Source organism: Ruditapes philippinarum, unplaced genomic scaffold (genome assembly GCF_026571515.1).
Source record: "Ruditapes philippinarum isolate M1 unplaced genomic scaffold, ASM2657151v2 ctg1289_1_1_1_1, whole genome shotgun sequence".
Lineage (NCBI taxonomy): Eukaryota > Metazoa > Mollusca > Bivalvia > Venerida > Veneridae > Ruditapes > Ruditapes philippinarum.
Genome location: NW_026852445.1, coordinates 51,305 through 76,013, shown reverse-complemented (window position 1 = coordinate 76,013; position 24,709 = coordinate 51,305). Strand labels below are relative to the sequence as shown.

At 33.7% G+C, this 24,709-nt stretch overlaps 1 protein-coding gene across 12 annotated transcripts; it reads left to right on the top strand.

Annotated features, from left to right (window-relative positions):
- Nucleotides 1–272: 272 nt before the first annotated feature.
- Nucleotides 273–21,438, top strand: LOC132760638 (uncharacterized). 12 transcript variants are annotated; one of them, XM_060752665.1, is made up of 22 exons: nt 273–357; nt 1,215–1,365; nt 2,563–2,651; nt 3,178–3,328; nt 3,614–3,702; nt 4,170–4,320; nt 4,608–4,696; nt 5,091–5,241; nt 5,450–5,538; nt 5,996–6,146; nt 13,142–13,233; nt 13,735–13,885; nt 14,401–14,492; nt 14,995–15,145; nt 15,661–15,755; nt 16,257–16,407; nt 17,136–17,227; nt 17,726–17,876; nt 19,388–19,479; nt 19,973–20,123; nt 21,012–21,080; nt 21,369–21,438. In XM_060752665.1, the coding sequence occupies exons 1-21, from the start codon at nt 276–278 to the stop codon at nt 21,067–21,069; spliced, it is 2,469 nt and encodes an 822-aa protein (XP_060608648.1). In that variant the 5' UTR covers nt 273–275; the 3' UTR covers nt 21,070–21,080; nt 21,369–21,438. The 12 variants fall into 12 exon arrangements, with proteins under 12 accessions (XP_060608648.1, XP_060608684.1, XP_060608670.1 ...); XM_060752701.1 differs by lacking the exons at nt 2,563–2,651; nt 3,178–3,328; XM_060752687.1 differs by lacking the exons at nt 3,178–3,328; nt 3,614–3,702.
- Nucleotides 21,439–24,709: the final 3,271 nt, after the last annotated feature.

The window sequence follows — 24,709 nt, the reverse complement described above, 5'->3', positions numbered from 1 at the left end:
GCCAGTCAGTATGCTTGTATAAGTTTTACAAGACTTTCTATTATTTTATTTTGTTACTGCTGAATTAACAACGAATAGTTGGAAAATCATAACATTGTACGTTAAGTTGTGTGTGTGTGTTGGGGGTGGGGTGGGGAGGTTGTCAAATTCGACGTTACTTTCAAAAAATCACAACATTAAATGTAGAATACACGACAATAAACAATTAACATTTTGCTGTCTTTATCTGTAAAATAGTATTTTGCCATGTTGTTGTTTATTTTTTTTCAGAAACAATGAAGGTACTTTTTGCACTTTTAGTCTTACCAGCGTTGGTATTTGCCAATCAAGAGAAGAGATTTGTTTTAGATAGCATTTGTAAGTGGTGTAGTTTGTCTTTCGACCATCTATTAAATCATCATATTTACTGTTATTTATGTAGAACACATAATAGTTATAAAATTCTTAATACATCGCTCGCAAGGCAGCTGCCAAACACATATGTGCATAACATAATAGAACCGTAAATGATTACCCCAAACCACCAGTATTTAATCTGAATGACTCTATTCTGTCGGCTGACCTGTTCAAATTTTATCATGATATCCTTAAACTTGTATTGGACAGTTGCAAAAATGGAAACTTGACAAGTTGTCTTCAGGAATACATGTACATCAGGTTCCATGACGATATGTGTACATGTTTACCTATTTCATTAAAAAGCTATGAAATATTAAGAGAATAGCTATTTGAAAGAAACACATGTGGCGATAATCCTGAAATGTATTTAGACCAATCTTGTAAATATGATATCACACATTTTATTTAAAAAATGCAAATTCAAAAATTGATATGTGAAATTATTTAAGCAGCTCGGCTCAAAATTCCATCTCATTTTCATTTTCGGCTCGAAATTCCATCTCATTTTCATGAAAATGAAATTCTTGTATGAAATATCAGAATTATTAGCAGCTTTTAGTAAAACTTTTGCGTCCTGCGTTGATCATTGATTGTAGCATATTGGTTAAATTTGTCTGTTTATTTGTCTTCGGACATTAAAACAATAAAACACTACAGTCCATATACTTTCACATAACGTTTGAACTAGAATTGTTTTTATGCATTTGAACATACCATATACTTCAAAATTCAGAACATTGCAATTCATTAACAACTTTTTTTTTTATTTTTAAGATAATGCAGCGACGTCATCTATTACATATTTTTCTTTCCAGTGGCAGCTGTGAACAGTGACACAATCAAGCAAGATTTACAGCTGATGATTGATCTTGTAGGAAGTGATCCAACTGAACAAGCTTGTGAACAGGCCGGACACAAATATCTGTCAGGACTTCTTGATCATTCAGTACCGCTAATTTGTCATTCGTAAGTAGAAACAGACCATAACCTTACATATAGTCATAATGGCATAGAAACATTCATTTTCTTTTTTTTCGTAGTATTATAACTATTAACTGAATATGTGGATTAACCCAATCATATACAAGAGCGATCAGTAATCACATGTGTCGCCTCATGATGGCCAATTTCATGTTGGGACAAATTTTGTGACAGACGGACAGACAGACAAACAGTGCACAACTAGACTTGGTACTGATCATTCCTGTAAAGTTTGAATATTGCACAAGGAGTTTATGAGGAGTAGTCCGGACAAGCTTTTGCGTATCTGGCAACACACAGAAAAAACACCTTTTTATCAAAGGGCCATAACTCAGCCAAAAATCATTCAACCGGAAAACATGTGCAATATGCGCAAGGACTTGAGATACAGACCAATCCTGTAAAGTTTCATTGAAATTGCATTAGTGGTATAAGAGAAGTAGTCCAGACAAACTTTAAAAATAAAAATTATTAAAGGGCCATAACTCTGACAAAAATCATTAAACCGGAAAATGCTGACAATATGCACAACTAGACTTGGTAATGATCATTCCTGTAAAAGTTGGATGGAATTGCACAAGTAGTTTATGAGGAATAGTCCGGACAAGCTTTTGTGTATCTGGCAACACACAGAAAAAAACACATTTTTATCAAAGGGCCATAACTCGGCCAAAAATCATTCAACTGGAAAACATGTGCAATATGCTCAAGGACTTGAGCTACAGATCAATCCTGTAAAGTTTCATTGAAATTGCTTTAGTGGTATAAGAGAAGTAGTCCGGACAAACTTTGAAAATAAAAATTATTAAAGGGCCATAACTCTGACAAAAATCATTGAACCAGAAAATGCTGACAATATGCACAACTAGACTTGGTACTGATCATTCCTGTAAAGTTTGGATGAAATTGCACCAGTAGTTTATGAGGTGTAGTCCGGACAAGTTTTGTGACGGACGGACGGACAGACAGACAGACAGACAGACAGACAGACAGACGGACAGACAGACGACGGAGAAGTGATCCCTATATGTCGCCACTACTCCGTAGAGGCGACACAAAAATCACACACGTTTCCCAATTCAAGATGTCATGATGTATAATGTTTGATGAAACGTACAAATATGTATCTATTGAATATCATTTTTGCATGACGTCTTATTAAACATACTTTTATAAATTTAGGTTCCAGGAGCTTGTCCATCATTTTAACATTGTACCTGCACAAACAACAACAGCATCAGCAGCTAAACGATTTGTGTTGGATACACTGTGTACGTAAACATTACTTAAAATTAAATAAATTCGCAGTTATGTTCTGTTTTATATAATTTGATATGGACTTAGAAAGGCCAGAGCAAACGATATTAATTTTCCAAAATGAACTATGAACTAACCCTTAAACTATATCAACGCAGAATCTTTACAAGGACTTATCAGAAAGGATAACTATCCTTTCTTGTTTCATGTGTTGTGTTACTTATGAGACAATTTATGAAGATTTGAACACCTTTCTTTTTTAGAAAAAGTAGTATGTGGAATTTTAAAATCAATTTGCTCAACAAAATAATTAAAAGACAACATAGTAATTGGGTTTAACTCAATTTGACCAAAGTGAAAGCAATCAGCCAACATTTATAGCTGAAATGACATTTAACGTCTAACAATCGCTTTGATCATTGAAGTCGAGAGTTATTTTCCAAAAAACTAAATAAAAGAGGTAAATGAATTTAAATATTAATCTTAAAACACAAGCAAAAACACGCGTGTGAAAAATAAAACAAGTTTTTATAATGGCAGTGGCAGCTGTTAACACAGACACAATCAAGCAAGATTTGCAGCTGATGATTGATGTTGTAGGAAGTGATCCAACTGAACAAGCTTGTGAACAGGCCGGACACAAATATCTTTCAGGACTTCTTGATCATTCAGTACCACTTATATGTCATTCGTAAGTCAAAACAAACCATACCCTTATATTTGCCGTAAAAATGACAAAAAAACACTTTCGTTTCCTTTGTCGTAGCATTATAACTGTTTGCTTGATATGTGGATTAAGCCACAATGGCATTTGGGTGTTATGTAAACATAAGTTGGATTAGTATAAAATCACAATTACACACGTTTTTCAATTCATGATGTCATGTTGTATAATGTTTGATGAAAGGTACCATTTTGAATCTTTAGAATATCATTTTGTATGTAGTCTTAATTAACTATACGTTTATAAATTTAGGTTCCAGGAGCTTATCCATCATTTTAACATTGCACCTGCACAAACTACAACAGCATCAGCAGCTAAACGATTTGTATTGGATACACTGTGTACGTAAACAATACTTAAAGTCTCATAAAATCCCAGTTATGTTCTTTTATATATAATTTGATATGGACTAAGCAAAGCAAGAGCAAAATATTATAATTTTCCAAAATGAACTAACCCTTAATATATGTCAACACAGAATCTTTACACGAACATATAAGAAAGGATAACTTATCTTCCTTGTTTCATGTGTTGCTTTACTATCGAGACAATATATGAAGATCTTAAATCTTTTTTATTTTGAGAAAAAATAGTATTTGGAATTTTGAAAGCAATTTTCTCAACAAAATAAAAGACATCATGGTCCATGGGTTTGTCTAGGTAGCAATCTGCCAGCGTAGATAACTTATATGACGTTTAACGTCTAGCAATCGTCCGAGAGTTATTTTCAAAAACAAATAATAGAACATATGAATTCAAAAAACACTTGCAAAAATTAGCGTGTGAAAAACGAGATTATTTATTGCAGTGGCAGCTGTTAATACAGACACAATCAAGCAAGATTTACAGCTGATGATTGATGTTGTAGGAAGTGATCCAACAGAACAAGCTTGTGAACAGGCCGGACACAAATATCTGTCAGGACTTCTTGATCACTCAGTACCGTTGATATGCCATTCGTAAGTCAAGACATACCATAGCCTAACATTTACCATTATGATGGCATATGACCATTCATTTTCTTGTGTCCTAGTATTATAAGTGTTTACTGAATATGTGGATTAAGTTTCAGTGGCATTATGTTTTTTTATATGAAAATATGTTTGAATCGTATAAAAATCACACATGCAGACATTTTTCAATTCATCATGTCATGTTGTATAATGTTTGATGAAACGTACCATTGTATATCTTTGCAATATCAATTTTGCATGAAGTTTAATTAACTTTACGTTTATTAATTAAGATTCCAGGAGCTTATCCATCATTTTAACATTGCACCTGCCCAAACAACAACAGCATCAGCAGCTAAACGATTTGTATTGGATACACTATGTACGTAAACAATACTTAAAGTCTCATAAAACCCCAATCCCTGTTTTATATAATTTGCTATAGCTTTAGAAAAAGAAGTTCAAAAGAAGATAATTTACTAGGCAAAACTCATTTTTAGAAAGGTAAACACATATTTCTTGTTTCATGCGATGTGTTCTTACGAGATAATTTATGAAGACTTTTTCATATTCAACTGAAAAAAATAGAACACATATAATCAATACACAACACGGTTTGTGTCTGAATACGACGAGCGTGAAAGCAATATGCCAAAACGACTGATTAATATGACGTTACACATCCACAAATCGATTCCAAGCTGCGAATTAAATCAAAGTTTAAACTTTTAACATAAGCAGAAAAGAGGGTATGAAAGAAAATATTATAATTGCAGTGGCTGCTGTAAACGGTGACACAATCAAGCAAGATTTACAGCTGATGATTGACCTTGTAGGAAGTGATCCAACTGAACAAGCTTGTGAACAGGCCGGTCACAAATATCTGTCAGGTCTTCTTGATCATTCAGTACCGTTGATATGCCATTCGTAAGTTAATACATATAATAGATCATCCTTCAATTGCTGACATTTGTAAAATAAAGATTGATTCATTTCTTCGCGCACAAAGTTATAACTGCTGACTGAATATGTACATGTAGATTATGATTAGCATATGTTTGAAATGTATAAAAATCGCTCTTTTGCATCCATAATGTCATATTCTATATGATAAATTAAACGTTTTTAAATTTAGATTCCAGGAGCTTGTGCATCATTTTAACATTGTACCAGCACAAACTACCACAGCATCAGCAGCTAAACGTTTTGTGTTGGATACACTCTGTACGTAAACAAATCTCAAAATCTAATAAACTCGCAAAGATTTTCAGATTAAAGTAATATTGACACAGGGAAACAAAAATAATGTTTCAGTCAAACATAGTTTAACTTAAAATATGTCAACGCAGCATTTTTACTTAGACGTATAAGAAAGAATAAATAAATTTTTATTTGATGTGTCACTTACGAGCTTTCGATGAATATTTCTGCATATTGTACTTAAATCGTAGTAAATGAATTAATAGACAAAATGATAAGTGGGTTTGGCTGAATTTAATGAAGGCGAAAGCAATCTGCCAACAAGAATGACTAATATGACATTTTTCGTCCTACAATCGCTAGAATTATCCGAGCTGCGAGTTATTTTTTAAATATATAATGAGTAAAATGGATTAAGGGATTTTACTTAGAACACATTAATAAGCGTAGAAAAAGAAACGTGTAATTGTTGCCTTTGCAGTGGCTGCTGTAAACACAGACACCATCAAGCAAGATTTACAGCTGATGATTGACGTTGTAGGAAGTGATCCAACTGAACAAGCGTGTGAACAGGCCGGACACAAATATCTTTCAGGACTTCTTGATCATTCAGTACCGTTGATATGTCATTCGTAAGCCATTGTATTTGACATTCATTTTCCTCCTAAAATTAATTGTATGCCATTCGTAAGTCTTGAAAATACTATAGATACAGACATTTCATTCAGATATTATGCTAGTTATTCGTGCATATTTAATTCGTTAAATGTGAAGTCTTCGTTCAAACATTTTGCCTTTATTGGGAAAATTATTTTGTAAAAGAAATATTGGAAGCTTTTCTTCCATATGTTGATGCTTAAAGTCTTTCATTACTGCATAATGCATGCTGAGAAAACCAAACCAAAGAAATTAACGCAGATAAGCATGAAATTATCTGTAAGTGACTATAATAACTATAAAGTTACAGGTAGAATTCAACGTTAAGTTAATTTCTAAGAAACTGATATAACTATGTATTGATTGAAGTCGTAATTATGATGCACATATGGCAAAAAAGAAAATATAAAAAAGCAAGACACCTTTAGATTTGAAGATTTTAGGCATATAAACATGCATAGCTCATTTATCATTCCAATCGCTGGAATATTTAACTCACTGTGTACAATTGAATCATAATTCATGCAAACCAAGTTTGATTGATTTCAAAATCTGATAATACAAACGTATTGGAATTAATGTTTTTCGCACGTAAGCAGGATAGATAAGGTATTAAGTAAGTACCAGCTCCTCAAGATCAACACAGTCGCTAAGAATGTCATTATATGCTCTTTGCTTGCTTTCAGTTGAGCTAGATCAGCTATATATGTTAAAATATTGACAATTATAATGGTGATTTTACTAGTGTTATAATTTAAAATGTTGATCATAAAACATGAAAAGCTGATTTAATATGAAAAGACTCTTCTTGTCATTTTGAACGTTAACGATAAATTCTGAAGGATATTTCTAGAATATTCCATGATCACGTTAGTTAATGATTTTATAAATGAAAAAGGCCATAGGATTGAAAACATGACAAAATTAAATCTGATTTTGACTCACAATTTACTCTATGTCCCCAATTAGCAGAGCTGAAATTCACCACTAAACTTTATATCGGTCTGATATGAAACTTCAAAAATATTTGTCTTGAATACATTGTTTTTGTCTCCTTACAGGTTTCAAGAGCTCGTTCACCATTTCAGTATTGTCCCTTCACAGACAACATCGCAATAGAAAAATGATATGTATGTAATTTCACCCTCTTCACAGATTAAAGGAAATATCAACATTGTATTAAGAAACTAATTTAAAACTACAAATGCTTATCTCGGTAATACCTCAGACATGACAATAAAAAAGTGTAAAAATCATTATTAGTAAACAAAATGTATAAAAAAATAATAAACACTAAAAGCTAAATAAAAATGTTGAATTTCCTCTCCAGTATGTAACTAAAACTTTTTTGAATTAATTTTACACATAAATATTAGCATGACATGTTTCTAACTATACTTTTTTTTCTTTTTCAGGGTTTTAGAAATAAATTCGAACTCACTGATTTTTAGCTGAATATTGTTATTACTGTACAACTAAATGCAAATAAAATATTGTTGATGAAATTGCTCATGTAAATGTTCATGTAACGTGCTCTTACTTACACCTATAATTCTATGATATCGATAGTGCGGAAGCTTCTTCTATAAAACCTTACTATTCTTCCCGTACTGATCGTGATATTTGCTGTAATACAAGCATCACTTGCTAAAATATATCATGATTCATTATATTTTTTAACCATAAGGCTATTGAAAACAAATTGTGAGTATTCACAATACATTTTCAAGGTAATTCTTTAATTCTTCGATTATATCTTATTATGTTTAAATTCTAAATGTTCACCGAAATCAAAATCTTCCAATTCCTTTATAATCTTCCTAGTGTTAATGATTAGTGCTTTAGTGGGTATTTTTTTACCTCCGGTCATTTAATGTTCATTAGTAAAACCAATTCACTTGGTACGTTACCTTTTCTATTATTTTCGTTCATCACTTTTTTCTATCTCGTTTGTATGAAAAAATGTGTTTTTTTTGTGGGGAGATATAAGGAAAACAATATACATTATTTTAGAAAATCATAAAGACAACCTTTATTTGACAATATAATTTACAGATAGCTTTAAATTTTTTACACTATTATTTTCCATGATCCAATAACACTTACGTTATTCATATTTTGATACGTTACTTCGGATTTATGAATTCACTTATCTCAACTCAAAGTTCACTTGAATACATCATTTAAGTATTATCTAAATTTTTTCAGACACAGGCATGGTCCCATTCTAGTGTTTTCGTTGATAACAAAATGAACTAAAGGTCAGGCTTTTTTATGGCAAATGAAGAGATCACAGGCGGCAGAATCAGTGTTTGGACACCCCACCACACTCTGCCCCTGGACCCCTGCTACAACCCTGAAAAATCACTACTAAGGCTTTCTATAAGATACTATATACAAAACCAGCGGTAAAATTATAAAAACAAATATTTTCTTACTTTCAAAATAATAGAAAGGTGAAAAGCCTTACATGATGAAAGATTATGAATGTCGTTTGACATATATGAAATATGGTCATTTGCAAAACAATGTGGAACACGGGAAATCGTCGTTTCGGCGACTGAGGCGCATTCCGGTGGCATTTCGCTGCAGCATTCATTAACCATCAAGAAAAAGAGCTAGAATTTAACAGCTTACCTAATCGATTTTTCTGTTTCATGGTATTTTTTACTTGTCGTAGCCATTTTGGATTCTGATACCTGCGTTGTAATACGCGATCTGATTGGACGAACCAAAAGAACGTCCAATCAGATCGCGTATACAACGCAGATGTCGGACTCCAAAATTACTACAACTATAAAAAATACCATGAAACAGAAAATATCGATATAATATTGATATTCGTTGGACTTGGATAAGGTAAGCGGTGAATTCTAGTTCTTTTTATTGATGTTGGTTTATACAAATTTTATTGATGTTAATGAATGATGCAGCGAAATGCCACCGGATTGCGCCTCAGTTGCCGAAACGACGATTTTCCGTGTTCCACATTGTTTGGCAAATGAACACATAGTAGGCTTTTCACCTTATTATAACGATGATTTTCATAGTGAAATTTATTTATTATTATTGTATCGGTAATTTTGTATTTAGTTTCTTATAGTAAGCCTTAGTAGTATTTTTTCAGGGTTGTAGCAGGGGTCCAGGAGCAGAGTGTGGTGGGATGTCCAAACACTGATATTGCCACCTGTGGAAGAGATGTGTCTCCACTTGCATTTTATTCCTCTGCAGGACTTACTACCAACAGTTGAATTAAAATAAATATTGCTGTTAAGCAGCTGGTAGTGGTAGTATAAATATTGCTCACACTGTAGAAATAAACAGTCTGTCCTAATTTTGTCGTGTTCTCTCTGACCATTTTTTTCAAAAAGCACTATCCAAATTAACATGAAAAGAAATAAAAGCAAAGTACAACTGAAATAAGCACTGTGTAATTTCAACAAGTCTATAAGAAGGAGAACATGACGAAGAAGTGGTAGAAGAAGAAGAAGGAAAAAGGAAAAAAACGAATAAACAGCGTTTCTGAAATTGATAAGATTGTGATAAAGCATCTGTTATAAATACACACGGTTTTATCATGAACGGTAAGAAGAATGAAGGGTCAGCTATGTCGGCAAATATATGTCAAACGACGTTCATAATCTTTCATCATGTAATATACTTTACATACAATGAAATAGTTGATAAGTTACAAGTAACAAACCTTGTAAGGGCCTCTCGTAAGTCTATACTGAATGTATAAAAGACGAGAAAAACATCCTAAACATCCTTCGTACATCAGTTTACAGTTGGATTAAGGCTAGAGGTAAGATATTGCAAACATTGATATTAATTAAATAAAAATTGAATGTAATCGTTTTGAAGCAACGTTATGTATAGATATTAATTAAATGTTCGTGTGTACAATAATATACCGATATAGACAAAAGAAAAGTTCAAAATCAAAACATTAAGTTTAAATTAATTTACACGCTATACAAAATATGAATCTACAAATTGAAAGCAATAATTTTAAAGAACGAAGTAAAAATTAATAAATGCTCCCCGATAAGTTCATATTAAGACCCATGAAATATGGTGCTATATTAGCCGAATATATAACTTGTGAGTGAAAGAAAAAAAACAAATATGAAATATAAATATGAATATGTGCGGAGCCAAACATCGTATTTATTTTTGGGACTTCTTTTTCGGCTGTTTCTCTGTTGCCGTCAGTAGTTTCAGCTATTCATTTCATTATCGGAAATTACCTTGTTATTTTTTTCAAAATGGTTCAAGATGTCGTAGATAACTGAGGATTTAAATTCGCACCTATAGTAAATCAATGTATTACTGCACTGTACATATAAATATGTGTAATAGTAAACAACATTTTTCCATGAAGGTTACATTAAACAAAAAGGTTATTCTTTTATTTTTCATTTTTCGTGAAATATGCGATACATTTCCACTTAACATGATAAAAATTCCGACTAGTGAAAACATATGGAATTTTATCATATTTTGTAAAAATATATTCCATATTTCAATCAAGAACAATGAAATTTAAAGTCATGAACAGCTTCATATCATCTGTTGTTTCTTTATATATAATAAGTATCTCTTGAAAAAAAAATGTTTAGAGTTCTGAGTGATTAAGTATGAACAGTTCTATGGTATAATAATATATTGTTCCAGAACAATTTATTATTATATCAGATCATGTAGCTCATATTTACCAACATTTTATGAATAAAATATTTTCGTGGTTTGTTGCCACATTCTAATTACTATCAAGTAAATTATATATGGTACAATATGGACGAACTCTCTTAAAATGTTACATAATACACACAAATAATCGGACAGTTCGCTCGCAATAAGCAATTTCATTTTTTATACAAAATTCGGTGTGTCATGAAGTTGCTTCGAAAACATAATTTGTTGAAGAATATGATTTGTTACCTTTGAATGAACACAAGACTGTAAAAATGTTATTGCATATTTCTTCTATTTTTCAGAAACAATGAATATATTTTTCGGACTTTTTGTTTTACCGGCACTGGTATTTGCCCATCCAGAGAAGAGATATCTTTTAAATGACATTTGTAAGTGTTGAATTGATAGTTTGTCTTACGATTATCTATCACAACATCAAATAAACTCTTTTAAAATTTACTTATTTATATAGTACACAGGGTAGTAATTGACTCAATGAGAGTTTCACAAATATTCAGCCTTAACCTGATGGAATCGAAAGTGATTAGCCTTTGTTATCAGTATAGAAATCTGGATAAAGTGTGGTCCCTCGGAGCATTAATCACAAAAATTGCAGACTCGGTTTGATCGAGTCGATAATGAAAAACGTGCAACATCCCTCACGCCCCTGGCAGTATAGAGTCGTGACAAGCTTCACAGTATGTCCAGGTTTTATACAGTTGGCTGAGATTTTTAAAATTTCATCTTGATATCACACAAACTGATAATGAACAGTTTCAAAAATTGAAACTTAAAAAGTCCATTTTAGGTTAAGGCATACCAAATTCAGGAATCGATGACTATATAATTAAGCCTATTTATTTTAGAAACTATCAAATATTAAGAGAAAAACTATATATAAGAAACACCTTTTGTGTTTAGTCTGACTGTATAAGTAACAATGCTATAAGTGTTTCCACGTTGTTAAACCATATGTTTTTACGGCAGTTCAAATGTTTGGATTGAAATAAATAAAGTACAAACTGTAGAAATAACGTTGCTTGCTTTATTGTAAGCTAATTTGAATCGTATGTTAAATATTAAAAGTATTTGCACCTTTAAGTTAAATGAATGCATACCTTAATTGTCAATAAATTGTAGCATATTCTGTCTTTATCTCTGTATAATTTTCTTTGGACATTGCCATTCTTAAACCTTAAAACTTTACACCACCCGTACTTGGGCGTAGCATACCTTTGAAACAGAATTTTATTTTATGCATTTTCATGAAATTGCACACAAGTGTTTCATAGTAGATTTCCCGATACCCTATGTATGAACAAAAACACATGTATAAAGATGTTTCTAAAAGCAAAATCAATTTCGTGTTGACTATTGAATTCTTTTAAAGCCGGTGCTAGGGACATTGGCAATAACTGCTCTTTCCAGAACCGTCTAAGAACAGGTTCGTTCCATTTAATCGAGCTTGCATTTTGTTGCCTATAAAGATTTTCTCTACTTTATTGACTCAGATCGAGAGCTAAAGAATTAAACGCTTATATTGGAACCTGACATAAACGAGCGTGTGATAAAGATAAAAAATATTATCATTGCAGCGAAACTTGTAAACCTAGACACAATCAAGCAAGATTTACAGCTGATGATTGATCTTGTAGGAAGTGATCCAACAGAACAAGCGTGTGAACAGGCCGGACACAAATATCTGTCAGGACTTCTTGATCACTCAGTACCGTTGATATGCCATTCGTAAGTCAAACTTTACATTTGCCGTAATAAAGGCATATAAAATTTCATTTTTTGTATCTTCAACTATTGAATTATTCCACGTAATCTTCGTTTTACACTACAATTGTTTATTTCTTTTAATCGCCTGAAGTGTACCTTGGACAGACACAGTAGAAGGCATACCGTATGACAATTTTCCTGTTTAACTAGAAGAGGATAACTTCAGGTGTCCCCCGTGCCATGTTTCAGGCACTAGCAAGCACCCAACTAGCCACCGACGTTTCGTAAGCTAACTGGATAGTCCTCACATAACAAAAGCACGAATCAAAAGTTCGTGATGGGATTTGAACCTACATCAAGTGGTTTGAAGTCAACGACTTTAACCAATCAGTCACAAACGCCCAAAAACATATATTTGCTTTGCAAAACTATCACTCATTTGTTATCGTCTATGCTATGTTGTCTAATGTCTAATGAAACGTACCACCATGCATCATTGGAATTCATCTTGTATTAAGTTTAATTAATCATAGGTTTATACATTCAGATTCCAGGAGCTTGTCCATCATTTTCACATTGTACCTGCACAAACAACAACAGCATCAGCCGCAGGGAAACGATATTTGTTGGATACACTGTGTACGTAAAAGATACTTAAAATCTCGTTAAATTGCAATTTTGTCCGTTTTATATATACTTTGATATCGACTTTGTGAATTGAGTGTAAAAGAAAATAATTTTCCAGGCAGAAGTCACTCTGTAAATAGTTGAATGCAGCATCTTATCATGACTTATTAGATTGAATAATCATCTTCCTCTTTTTATGCGATGTGTCACTTACATGATAAGTTTTGAGGACATTTATATAATGGACTTTATTAAATAGTATTTGGAAATAGAAAAGCATATTGCCGAGCTAAATAATTAACCACAAGGATAAAGGCTTTAACCTAATTTGGCCAATGTGAACGCAATATGCCTAAAATGAGTAATAAGATGTTTTACGTCGAAGAAACGCTTAAATCATTCAAATCGAGATTAATTTTCAAAGAGCATTATTTGAATATAAATTCAAAGATATACTTAGAACACATGCGCAAAGAGCGCAAGAAAAATAATCAACATTTTTTATCATCACAGCGAACCTTGTAAACCTAGACACAATCAAGAAAGATTTACAGCTGATGATTGATGTTGTTGGAAGTGATCCAACAGAACAAGCGTGTGAACAAGCCGGACACAAAATTCTGTCAGGACTTCTTGATCACTCAGTACCGTTGATATGCCATTCGTAAGTAGAACACATTACATTCGCCGTAATAATGGCATATAAACTTTCTTTTTTGTATCTTCAACTGTTGGATTATTCCACGTAATCTTCGTTTTTATACAATTGTTTATTTCTTTTAATCGCCTGTGTTGTACTTTGGACCGACACAGTATAAGGGACACCGTATGACATCATTCCTGTTTAACTAGAAGAGGATAACCTCGGTTGTCCCCCGTGCATTGTTTCAGTAACAAGCAAGCACCCAACTAGCCACCGGCGTTCCGAAAGCTAACTGGATAGTCCCTCACATAACAAAAGCACGAATCCAAAGTTCGTCATGCGATTCGAACCTACATCATGTGGTTTGAAGTCAATCACTCGGTCACGGACGCCCAAAAACATATTTGCTTTGCAAAACTAAAACGCATTTGTTATCGTCTATGCTATGTTGTCTAATGTCTAATGAAACGTACCACCATGCATTATTGTAATTCATCTTGTATTAAGTTTAATTAATCATAGGTTTATACATTCAGATTCCAGGAGCTTGTCCATCATTTTCACATTGTACCTGTACAAACAACAACAGCATCAGCCGCAGGGAAACGATATTTGTTGGATACACTGTGTACGTAAAAGATACTTAAAATCTCGTTAAATTGCAATTTGTCCGTTTTATATATACTTTGATAGCGAGTTTGTGAATAGAGTGTAAAAGAAAATAATTTTCAAGGCAGAAGTCACTCTGTTAATAGTTGAATGCAGCATCTTATCATGACTTATTAGATTGAATAATCATCTTCCTCTTTTTATGCAATGTGTCACTTACATGATAAGTTTTGAGGACATTTATATAATGGACTTTATTAAATAGTATTTGGAAAACGAAAAGCATATTGCAGAGCTAAATAATTAACCACATGGATAAAGGTTTTAACCTAATTTGGCAAATGTGAAAGCAATATGCCTAAAATGAGTAATAAGATGTTGTACGTCGAAGTAACGCTTTTATCATTCAAATCGAGATTTATTTTCAAAGAGAAATATTTGAATTTAAATTCAAAGATATACTTAGATCACATGCACAAAGAGCACAAGAAAAGCACTAAAAACATTTTTTATCATTACAGTGAACCTTGTAAACCTGAACACAATCAAGCAAGATTTACAGCTGATGATTGATGTTGTTGGAAGTGATCCAACAGAACAAGCGTGTGAACAGGCCGGACACAAATATCTGTCAGGACTTCTTGATCACTCAGTACCGTTGATATGCCATTCGTAAGTCAAAACTTACATTTGCCGTTATAAAATGATATACACTTTCACTTTTTTTATATTTTCAACTGTTGGATTATTCCACGTAATCTTCGTTTTACACACAATTGTTTATTTTTTTAATCGCCTGAAGTGTACCTTGGACAGACACAGTAGAAGGCATACCGTATGACAATTTTCCTGTTTAACTAGAAGAGGATAACCTCGGTTGTCCCCCGTGCATTGTTTCAGTCACAAGCAAGCACCCAACTAGCCACCGACGTTCCGTAAGCTTACTGGATAGTCCTCAAATGACAAAAGCACGAATCCAAAGTTCGTGATGGGATTCGAACCTACATCAAGTGGTTTGAAGTCAATCACTCGGTCACGGACGCCCAAAAACATATTTGCTTTGCAAAACTAAAACGCATTTGTTATCGTCTATGCTATGTTGTCTAATGTCTAATGAAACGTACCACCATGCATTATTGTAATTCATCTTGTATTAAGTTTAATTAATCATAGGTTTATACATTCAGATTCCAGGAGCTTGTCCATCATTTTCACATTGTACCTGCACAAACAACAACAGCATCAGCCGCCGCAGGGAAACGATATTTGTTGGATACACTGTGTACGTAAAAGATACTTAAAATCTCGTTAAATTGCAATTTGTCCGTTTTATATATACTTTGATAGCGAGTTTGTGAATTGAGTGTAAAAGAAAATAATTTTCCAGGCAGAAGTCACTCTGTAAATAGTTGAATGCAGCATCTTATCATGACTTATTAGATTGAATAATCATCTTCCTCTTTTTATGCGATGTGTCACTTACATGATAAGTTTTGAGGACATTTATATAATGGACTTTATTAAATAGTTTTTGGAAATTGAAAAGCATATTGCCGAGCTAAATAATTAACCACAAGGATAAAGGCTTTAACCTAATTTGGCGAATGTGAAAGCAATATGCCTAAAAATGAGTAATAAGATGTTTTACGTCGAAGAAACGCTTAAATCATTCAAATCGTGATTTATTTTCAAAAAGCAATATTTGAATTTAAATTCAAAGATATACTTAGAACACATGCGAAAAGAGCGTAAAAAGCACTAAAAACAAATTTTATCATTACAGCGAACCTTGTAAACCTAGACACAATCAAGAAAGATTTACAGCTGATGATTGATGTTGTTGGAAGTGATCCAACAGAACAGGCGTGTGAACAGGCCGGACACAAATATCTGTCAGGACTTCTTGATCACTCAGTACCGTTGATATGTCATTCGTAAGTCAAACCTTACATTTGCCGTAATTATGGCATATAAACTTTCTTTTTTTTGTATTTTCAACTGTTGGATTATTCCACGTTATCTTCGTTTTATATACAATTGTTTTTTTTAATCGCCTGAGTTGTACATTGGACCGACACAGTAGAAGGGACACCGTATGACATCTTTCCTGTTTTAGCTAGAAGAGGATAACCTCGGTTGTCCCCCGTGCATTGTTTCAGTCACAAGCAAGCACCCAAGTTGCCACCGACGTTCCGTAAGCTAACTGGATAGTCTCTCACAAAACAAAAGCACGAATCCAAAGTTCGTCATGGGATTCGAAGCTATATAAAGTGGTTTGAAGTCAATGACTGCAACCACTCGGTTACGGACGCCCAAAAACATATATTTGCTTTGCAAAACTATCACGCATTTGTTATCGTCTATTCTATGTTGTCTAATGTCTAATGAAACGTACCGCCATGCATCATTGAAATTCATCTTGTATTAAGTTTAATTAATCATAGGTTTATACATCTGCGGATGTTTCTAAATTCAAAATCTTACTATTTCATGTTTAAATGTTGAATTCTGCTTAAGCCGGTGCTAGGGGGCGTGGACGATAACTTGCACTTTCCAGTACCGTCCATGAACAGGCTCAATCAAACCGAGCCTGCAACATTTTCAATTTTACCGTGTTGGGCTTTCTTTAGGAATTCTGTATTTATCTATATTATACATTCAGATTCCAGGAGCTTGTCCATCATTTTCACATTGTACCTGCACAAACAACAACAGCATCAGCCGCAGGGAAACGATATTTGTTGGATACACTCTGTACGTAAAAGATACTTAAAATCTCATAAAATTGCAATTTTTGTCTGTTTTATATATACTTTGATATCGACTTTCTGAATTAAGTGCAAAAGAAAATAATTTTTCCAGGCAGTACTCACTCTGTAAATAGTTCAATACAATATCTTATAATGACTTATTAGAGTGAATTTTCATCTTCCTCTTTTTATGCGATGTGTCACTTACTTAATTAGATATGAAGACATTTATTTATTGGACTGTAAGAAGTAGTATTTGCAAATCGAAAAGCATATTATTGAGCTAAATAATTTACCACAAGAATAAAGGCTTTAACCTTATTTGGCCAATGTGAAAGCAATATGCCTAAAAAATGAGTAATCAGATATTTTACGTCGAAGAAAACGCTTTGATTCATTCAAAACGAGATTGATTTTCAAAGAGCATTATTTGAATTATACTTAGAAACACATGCGTAAAGAGCGGAAGAAAAGCAATAAACATTTTTTTTTATCATTACAGCGAACCTTGTAAACCTAGACACAATCAAGAAAGATTTACAGCTGATGATTGATGTTGTAGGAAGTGATCCAACAGAACAAGCGTGTGAACAGGCCGGACACAAATATCTGTCAGGACTTCTTGATCACTCAGTACCGTTGATATGCCATTCGTAAGTCAAAAAATATGATAAACAAGATCAACAAGGAAAGGCGGCGTTCAATGAACGCAACCCCCATATGACCCAGCAACAAGAACCAACGGCAAGGAGCCCAGGCGGACCCCAAACATAAAAAGGACAGGGCAACGACCCGTTAATCATTAAATGATAAATAATTTGTAACTGATTAGGAATTCAAAGAAAATAATAATAGGCCCACAAAGGGGAAGGGGACAGAAGACCGGGGGAAGGGGGGGGGGGGTTTAATCAAAGAAATAAAAACTAGAGCAATGGGGAAGATACTTACCGTAGACGAAGAAAACAACAAGGGACACAAGCAAAAGTGTCACCAAAAAACAGTATGAAACAACATAGACATACATCTGAGGAACACAGTGGGGCGCCGCCTTGGAACGGTCAGCAGCATAATAATGACTGCTGGGGAGTTTAAACCGGTTAATGGTGCACCAAACCTCGCTCTTAGCCCCACCATGTTCCTATAAACGAGACAGTGTAAATAAAATGAATCCCGCCAAGTGAAATTCTAACAGTGTGTCATGGTTACAAAAGGTTAAATAAGTAAAACACTAAAATGATCATGTAGAAACATATAAAAGTAAACCCAATGACCATAACAAAAGTACTCAATGTCCTAAAGGAAGACAGAGCAACAAGAAAATCACCTACAAGGGCCCGACGAAGCAAGGCAGAAGACGAACATTAAGACAATTCAGTCCAAAGGGCTTTACGAACTATCCATCATAGAGTCTCCCACTTGGTCCGTCAGATGCAATCAAAAGAGAAAGTGTAGTGTCCAACTGTAAAAGGGTTGAACACTAAACATGCAGTATGTCTTAAAATAGTAGGGTCATAACCTCTTTTAATAAAACGTTTAATGATTTTAGTAAAAACAGCAGAAAAATTACCATGACCCAAAATCTTACGAAGTTTGTAAACCACATCGCCATAAAAACCAGGCTGGCTAATCCCTTGTCGCAGAAGAGTTTAACCCTACATTTGCCGTAATAACGGCATATAAACTTTATTTTTTTTGTATCTTCAACTGTTGGATTATTCCACGTAATCTTCGTTTAACATACAATTGTTTATTTCTTTTAATCGCCTTAGTTTTAACTTGGACCGACACAGCAGAAGGTACACCGTATGACATATTTCCTGTTTAACTAGAAGAGGATAACCTCGGTTGTCCCCCGTGCATTGTTTCAGTCACAAGCAAGCACCCAACTACCCACCGACGTTCCGAAAGCTAACTGGATAGTCCTCACATAACAAAGCACGAATGTAAAGGTTGTGATGGGATTCGAACCTTCAGCAAGTGGTTTGAAGTCAATGACTTTAACCACTCGGTCACGGACGCCCAAAACATACATTTGCTTTGCAAAACTAAAACGCGTTTGTTATCGTCCATGCTATGTTGTATAATGTCTAATGAAACGTACCACCATGTATCATTGGAATTCATCTTGCAATAATTTTAATTAGTCATATGTTTATACATTCAGATTCCAGGAGCTCGTCCATCATTTTAGCATTGTACCTGCACAAACAACAACAGCTTCAGCTGCAGGGAAACGATATTTGTTGAATACACTGTGTACGTTACAGATACTTAAAATGTCATAAAATGGCATTTTTTGTCCGTTTTATATATACTTCGATATCGACTTTGTGAATTAAGTGCAAAAGAAAATAATGTACCACGCAGAACTCACTCTGAGAATAGTTCAATGCAGCATCTTATCATGACTTGTTAGAGGGAATAATCATCTTCCTCTTTTTATGCGATGTGTCACTTACTTAATAAGTTATGAAGACATTTATTTATTGGACTGTATTTAATAGTATTTGGAAATTGGAAAGCATATTGCCGAGCTAAATAATTAACCACAAGGATGAAGGCTTTAACCTAATTTGGCGAATATGAAAGCAATATGCCTAAAAATGAGTAATCAGATATTTTACGTCGAAGAAACGCTTTGATCATTCAAAACGAGATTGATTTTCAAAGAGCATTATTTGAATTATACTTAGAACACATGCGTAAAGAGCGGAAGAAAAGCAATAAACATTTTTTTTTATCATTACAGCGAACCTTGTAAACCTAGACACAATCAAGAAAGATTTACAGCTGATGATTGATGTTGTAGGAAGTGATCCAACAGAACAAGCGTGTGAACAGGCCGGACACAAATATCTGTCAGGACTTCTTGATCATTCAGTACCGTTGATATGCCATTCGTAAGTAGAAACATACCATAAGATTTACACTTGCCGTTATAATGGCATATAAACTTTCATTTTCTTTTTTTATCTTCAACTGTTGGATTATTTCTCGTAATCTTCGTTTTACATACAAATGTTAATTTTTGTATTTGACTGAGTTTTACCTCGGACCGACACAGTAGAGAACATACCGTATGACGACTTTTCTGTTAAACTAGAAGAGGATAACCGCATGTGTGCCTCCGTGCATTGTTCCAGATACTAGCGAACACCCGCATAGCCACCAGCGTTCCGTAAGCTAACTGGATAGTCCTTACATGAAGAAAAAACGAATACAATGTTCCTGATTCATTTCGAACCTACAGCAAGTGGTTTGAAGTCAACGACTTCAACCACTCGGTCACGGACGCCCAAAAATATATATTTGGACTCACTTCATGTTATTTTGTATATTGTCTGATGAAACGTACCATCATGAATCATGGGAATTCATCTCGGCAAGCCTCGTAACCGTCCAATAAACGGAGTACCGTCGGGACTGATATTCTGATCCGAACCGTAACATATGACAGATATTACAATTCCATTTAGTTTTTGCGATCGCTGTGATATTTACCCTACCTTACCAACAATATACAGTGGAATCATAATTCATCCTGAAAATGATGTCGTTTTTACAATAAGTTTATTGACATCTTCTGTGTCAATCCAATTGATACGCAGAAAGTGAAATGTGGATGGTGTAAAGTATGTACAATTTACATAAGCTCAACACAATCGCTTAAGGGGCGTATGCAAACACACATTAATTATTGTCCCCCTGTAAGCAAAGTTGAAACTTTATAGCGGTTTAACTTGAGACCTAAAAATGTCGTCTAGTATAATTCTTTCGTTTTCTTACAGGTTCCAAGAACTCGTTCACCATTTCAGTATTGTCCCTTCACAGACAGCATCGCCTTAGAAAAATAATATGTATGTAATTTCTACTCTTCTCATTGTCCTAATTTGTTTCTCATTGATTATTAACTGTTTGTTCACTTTTAAAATCAACAAGATGAAAGAATAAAGGAAACATTTACATGGTTATAAGACATTTATTCAAAATTTACAAAAAATGCTCATACGGGTTAAACCTTCAATGGCATGTCCAAAAAACGAGACCAATTAAAGCTTATTAAGAAAGTATAAATTCAGATTCACTTCGTGACTGAATTGATTATTGATGATATGATATGCTGACTATACCTTTATTTTTTGCAGGGTTTTGCATCGATTTATAGCTGGTAATTGTAATAACTGTACACTTGAAAATTATATTTTGTTGATAAAATTGTTCTTGGTTTCTTTTGGTCCTATGATATCGATTGTGCAGAAGCTTATTCTTTTTAAGCTTTTTGATCTAACCTACCTGATCTTGGATTTTCCTTTAAAACACAACATTTTGAAATAATAGAGAGAAATAAAGAATCCCATAAGAACGCCCAAAACGACAAAATGTTGCAGGCTCGGTTTGAGTGAGCTGTTCATGAACGGTAATGGAAAGTTGAAGTTACCGTCCACGCCCCCTAGCACCGGCTTAAGCAGAATTCAACATTTAATTATGGTAATGGTGAAATTTTGAATTTAGAAACATCCGCAGATTTGTACATGCGGAGGTTATCATGGAATATTCAGTGTGACACGTTAATGCCATTCCATGGAAAGTGGCGTATGGTCCCCAATTAATGGAATGCGTGTGCCCTAACCAGAACTAAATAAGATGGAATTTTGAAAGGGGGTCTGAAGTGATTAAGCCTGCATATCACTGATATGCTGTCAAAAGACAAATTTAAAAAGAGGCCACATATCCTCATCGTCGGATACCCACGGCCGAACCATTATCATTCATCATTATGTGACATGTTTATCAATCGTGGGTATCCGACGATGCATATCCTAAGGGTGATTAAACTGTATTCAAGTGGGGAATACTGGAACCACCCAACTTTAAAAAGGTCCGAAAACATAGAGCTAAAAAGTACCACAAGCAAAACAATAATTTCGTGCTGAACGATCTTTAAGGATCAGAAATATAATGAAAATTTATCGAGATTTATACGTATTTAAATCATAGGGCTATTGAAAAAATATCTCGGTAGTCACCAATCTTTTTAAGGTAATTAACACACTTGTTGTTACTATATATAGTAACAAAATCGCTTATGATTTCAACTGATTATTAGTGTCACGTGACCTATTATGAGATTGCGACCCGGGCCAAGAACTAGTTATCAGCCCGCTGGCCCGCTGAACAAGACTGCACATGCACAAACTGATATAATGACGTCAAAATTTACGTCATCAAACGGTTAATTGTAAAAAATGAAAGTAGGTTTTAAGCATGAATCGCTTGATATTATTATGAGAGCTGAAGCGTATTTCGTACACACACAGTTTAATTACTATTGAAATTTAAAGAAATAATACGAGAAATTAATTCCGAAAATAGATCTAATGAAAATAAAACGTGCGTCTAGATTCTACAGTAGTGTACCTTGAACAGACGAAAAGTAAACAACTCTATAGAAGTTACTGCAGTAGAAATGCAGACAGGAATTTCAACGAAAGACATTTCAAAGTATATTTTTTAGAAAAATGCTACTATTAGATCTACCAAGTGTATTAAAGACATTAATACACGTCTTAGTTGTGCCAGAAGGTGATAATCGGCCCTGAAATGAATAATGCCCTCGGGGTCATTATTAATTTTGCGGGCTGATTATCACCTTCCGGCCCTACCGGCCGTGTATTAATCTTTTATTCTTTTAAATGATTATATGTTCATATGTTAAAATATTAAATAGATTCTACCATTGAAACCAAAAATGCCAAGATTTTGCCAGACATATTCTTTGGGTTAATGTTTAATTCTTTCGTGAGTATAAAAATCCATTTGTCTAGCCCATCTTATCCTGGAAGATTCGAACATACTTAAAACAACATAGTACGTTATTGTTGTCGCTTAATTCTTTAATCTATCTCGATTGTTCTCGAATGAAACCTGAAAGTATTTTACTATGTATGATTGTTGGGATACAAGATAATTTTTAAAAGCAATATACATTCTCAAAGGTATCTTTTATTTGACAGTAAAATTGACAGATAGCTTTACGATTTTCTAAAAGTAAAACAATCGTAAATATCTGTTACTTTTAAGCTTTGGTCTAAAAATCTTACATATGACAAAATGTGTTACAATATTTTCAATGATAATAGCAATTTTATGTTATTTATTGTTCGATACTATACTTTGAATTTACGTGCTAATCAAGACGTTCACTTGAATACTTCATTTTAAGTATTATCTAAAACATTTCAAACACAGACATTATCTCACAACTAATTGTTTCTTGTGTTTTCGTTCATTACAAAAATGAGAGACTTTTCCTCAGCTACACTTTAGTTGATAACAAATTAAATGTTGATGCTGCACGTCAAAGTTGCCGCCAAATGTGAACAGTCACAGGTAATGTACAAAATCAGCATTGAAAATCGTTTTCTATTACAGTTGAATATCCGAAGCACTAATCAATTTTTTTCTCCATGTTCTTGGTATGTGCTCGTTGTTTAATAATCAAGTTGCATATTTTTGTGAAAAAGTAAAACCTAATGCATAAAGTCACAAAGTAACGACATGTCTGAAATTCTGAAATGTATGTCTGTTGCGACAAAGATTGAAACGTCTGGTCGAAGCAAAATAAATTGGATAACAAGTAAATTGAAATGATTGGTATACTTGAAATAAATTCAAGACAATATGTGCCGAGAATATATCCATTTAAATATTGGTGCGAATTGCATAACGTTCGAATGATTTTGAGGACGAACTGTTCTGTTATTTTATAAATAGCAAAAATATGTCTGTAATATCAAGTAATGGTTATGAATAAATTGTTAAATATAGTCAATTCTTAATAACGTATTGTTTACTTATATATAAAAGATTAAACTATTTGATTAAACACAAGCTTGCATATTCGCCTGGAATCTAGAACCACTAAATGATATATAAAATTTAGGCAAAAGAGAACAATCATCAGTCACAGAATCCTTCAAAATAACCTATTGCAAATATTTGTGATACGTTTTAAAATAAACGTACTTTTTCACTCAGACAATTTGTTTTCTAACTTAAATGTTAATTATTTTCACGAATCACATGTTTTGCCTGTTTTGCAAAAAAAAAAAAATCCGCTGCGCCCGTAGCGCAAAAAAAATATCTCCGTTGCGTATTTTCGTCACACCCCTTGTTCCTTGTCCGAATTTGGTTCCCGTCATTAGACCATAGACGGGTCTGTGTTGAGCTAAGCGTTCTTTCTAAACGGTTGAGGGAGAACCGCCTCTCTGATAGAGGGCGTGGTTTAGACTTTGTAATTTAATGATTCGTCGAGTGATATTGATCATAGTTGTCCTGGTTCCCTCCCCTAGTCAACGAAGACTAAATGCTAGCATATGGGGCATGAAATTAAATTTGGCGACAATTTTAGGCGGAGCCGAACTTCAACAGAAGCGGAGCAAATGAAGTGAGTGACACTGCCTTAGTCGTTACCTCTCTCAACCGT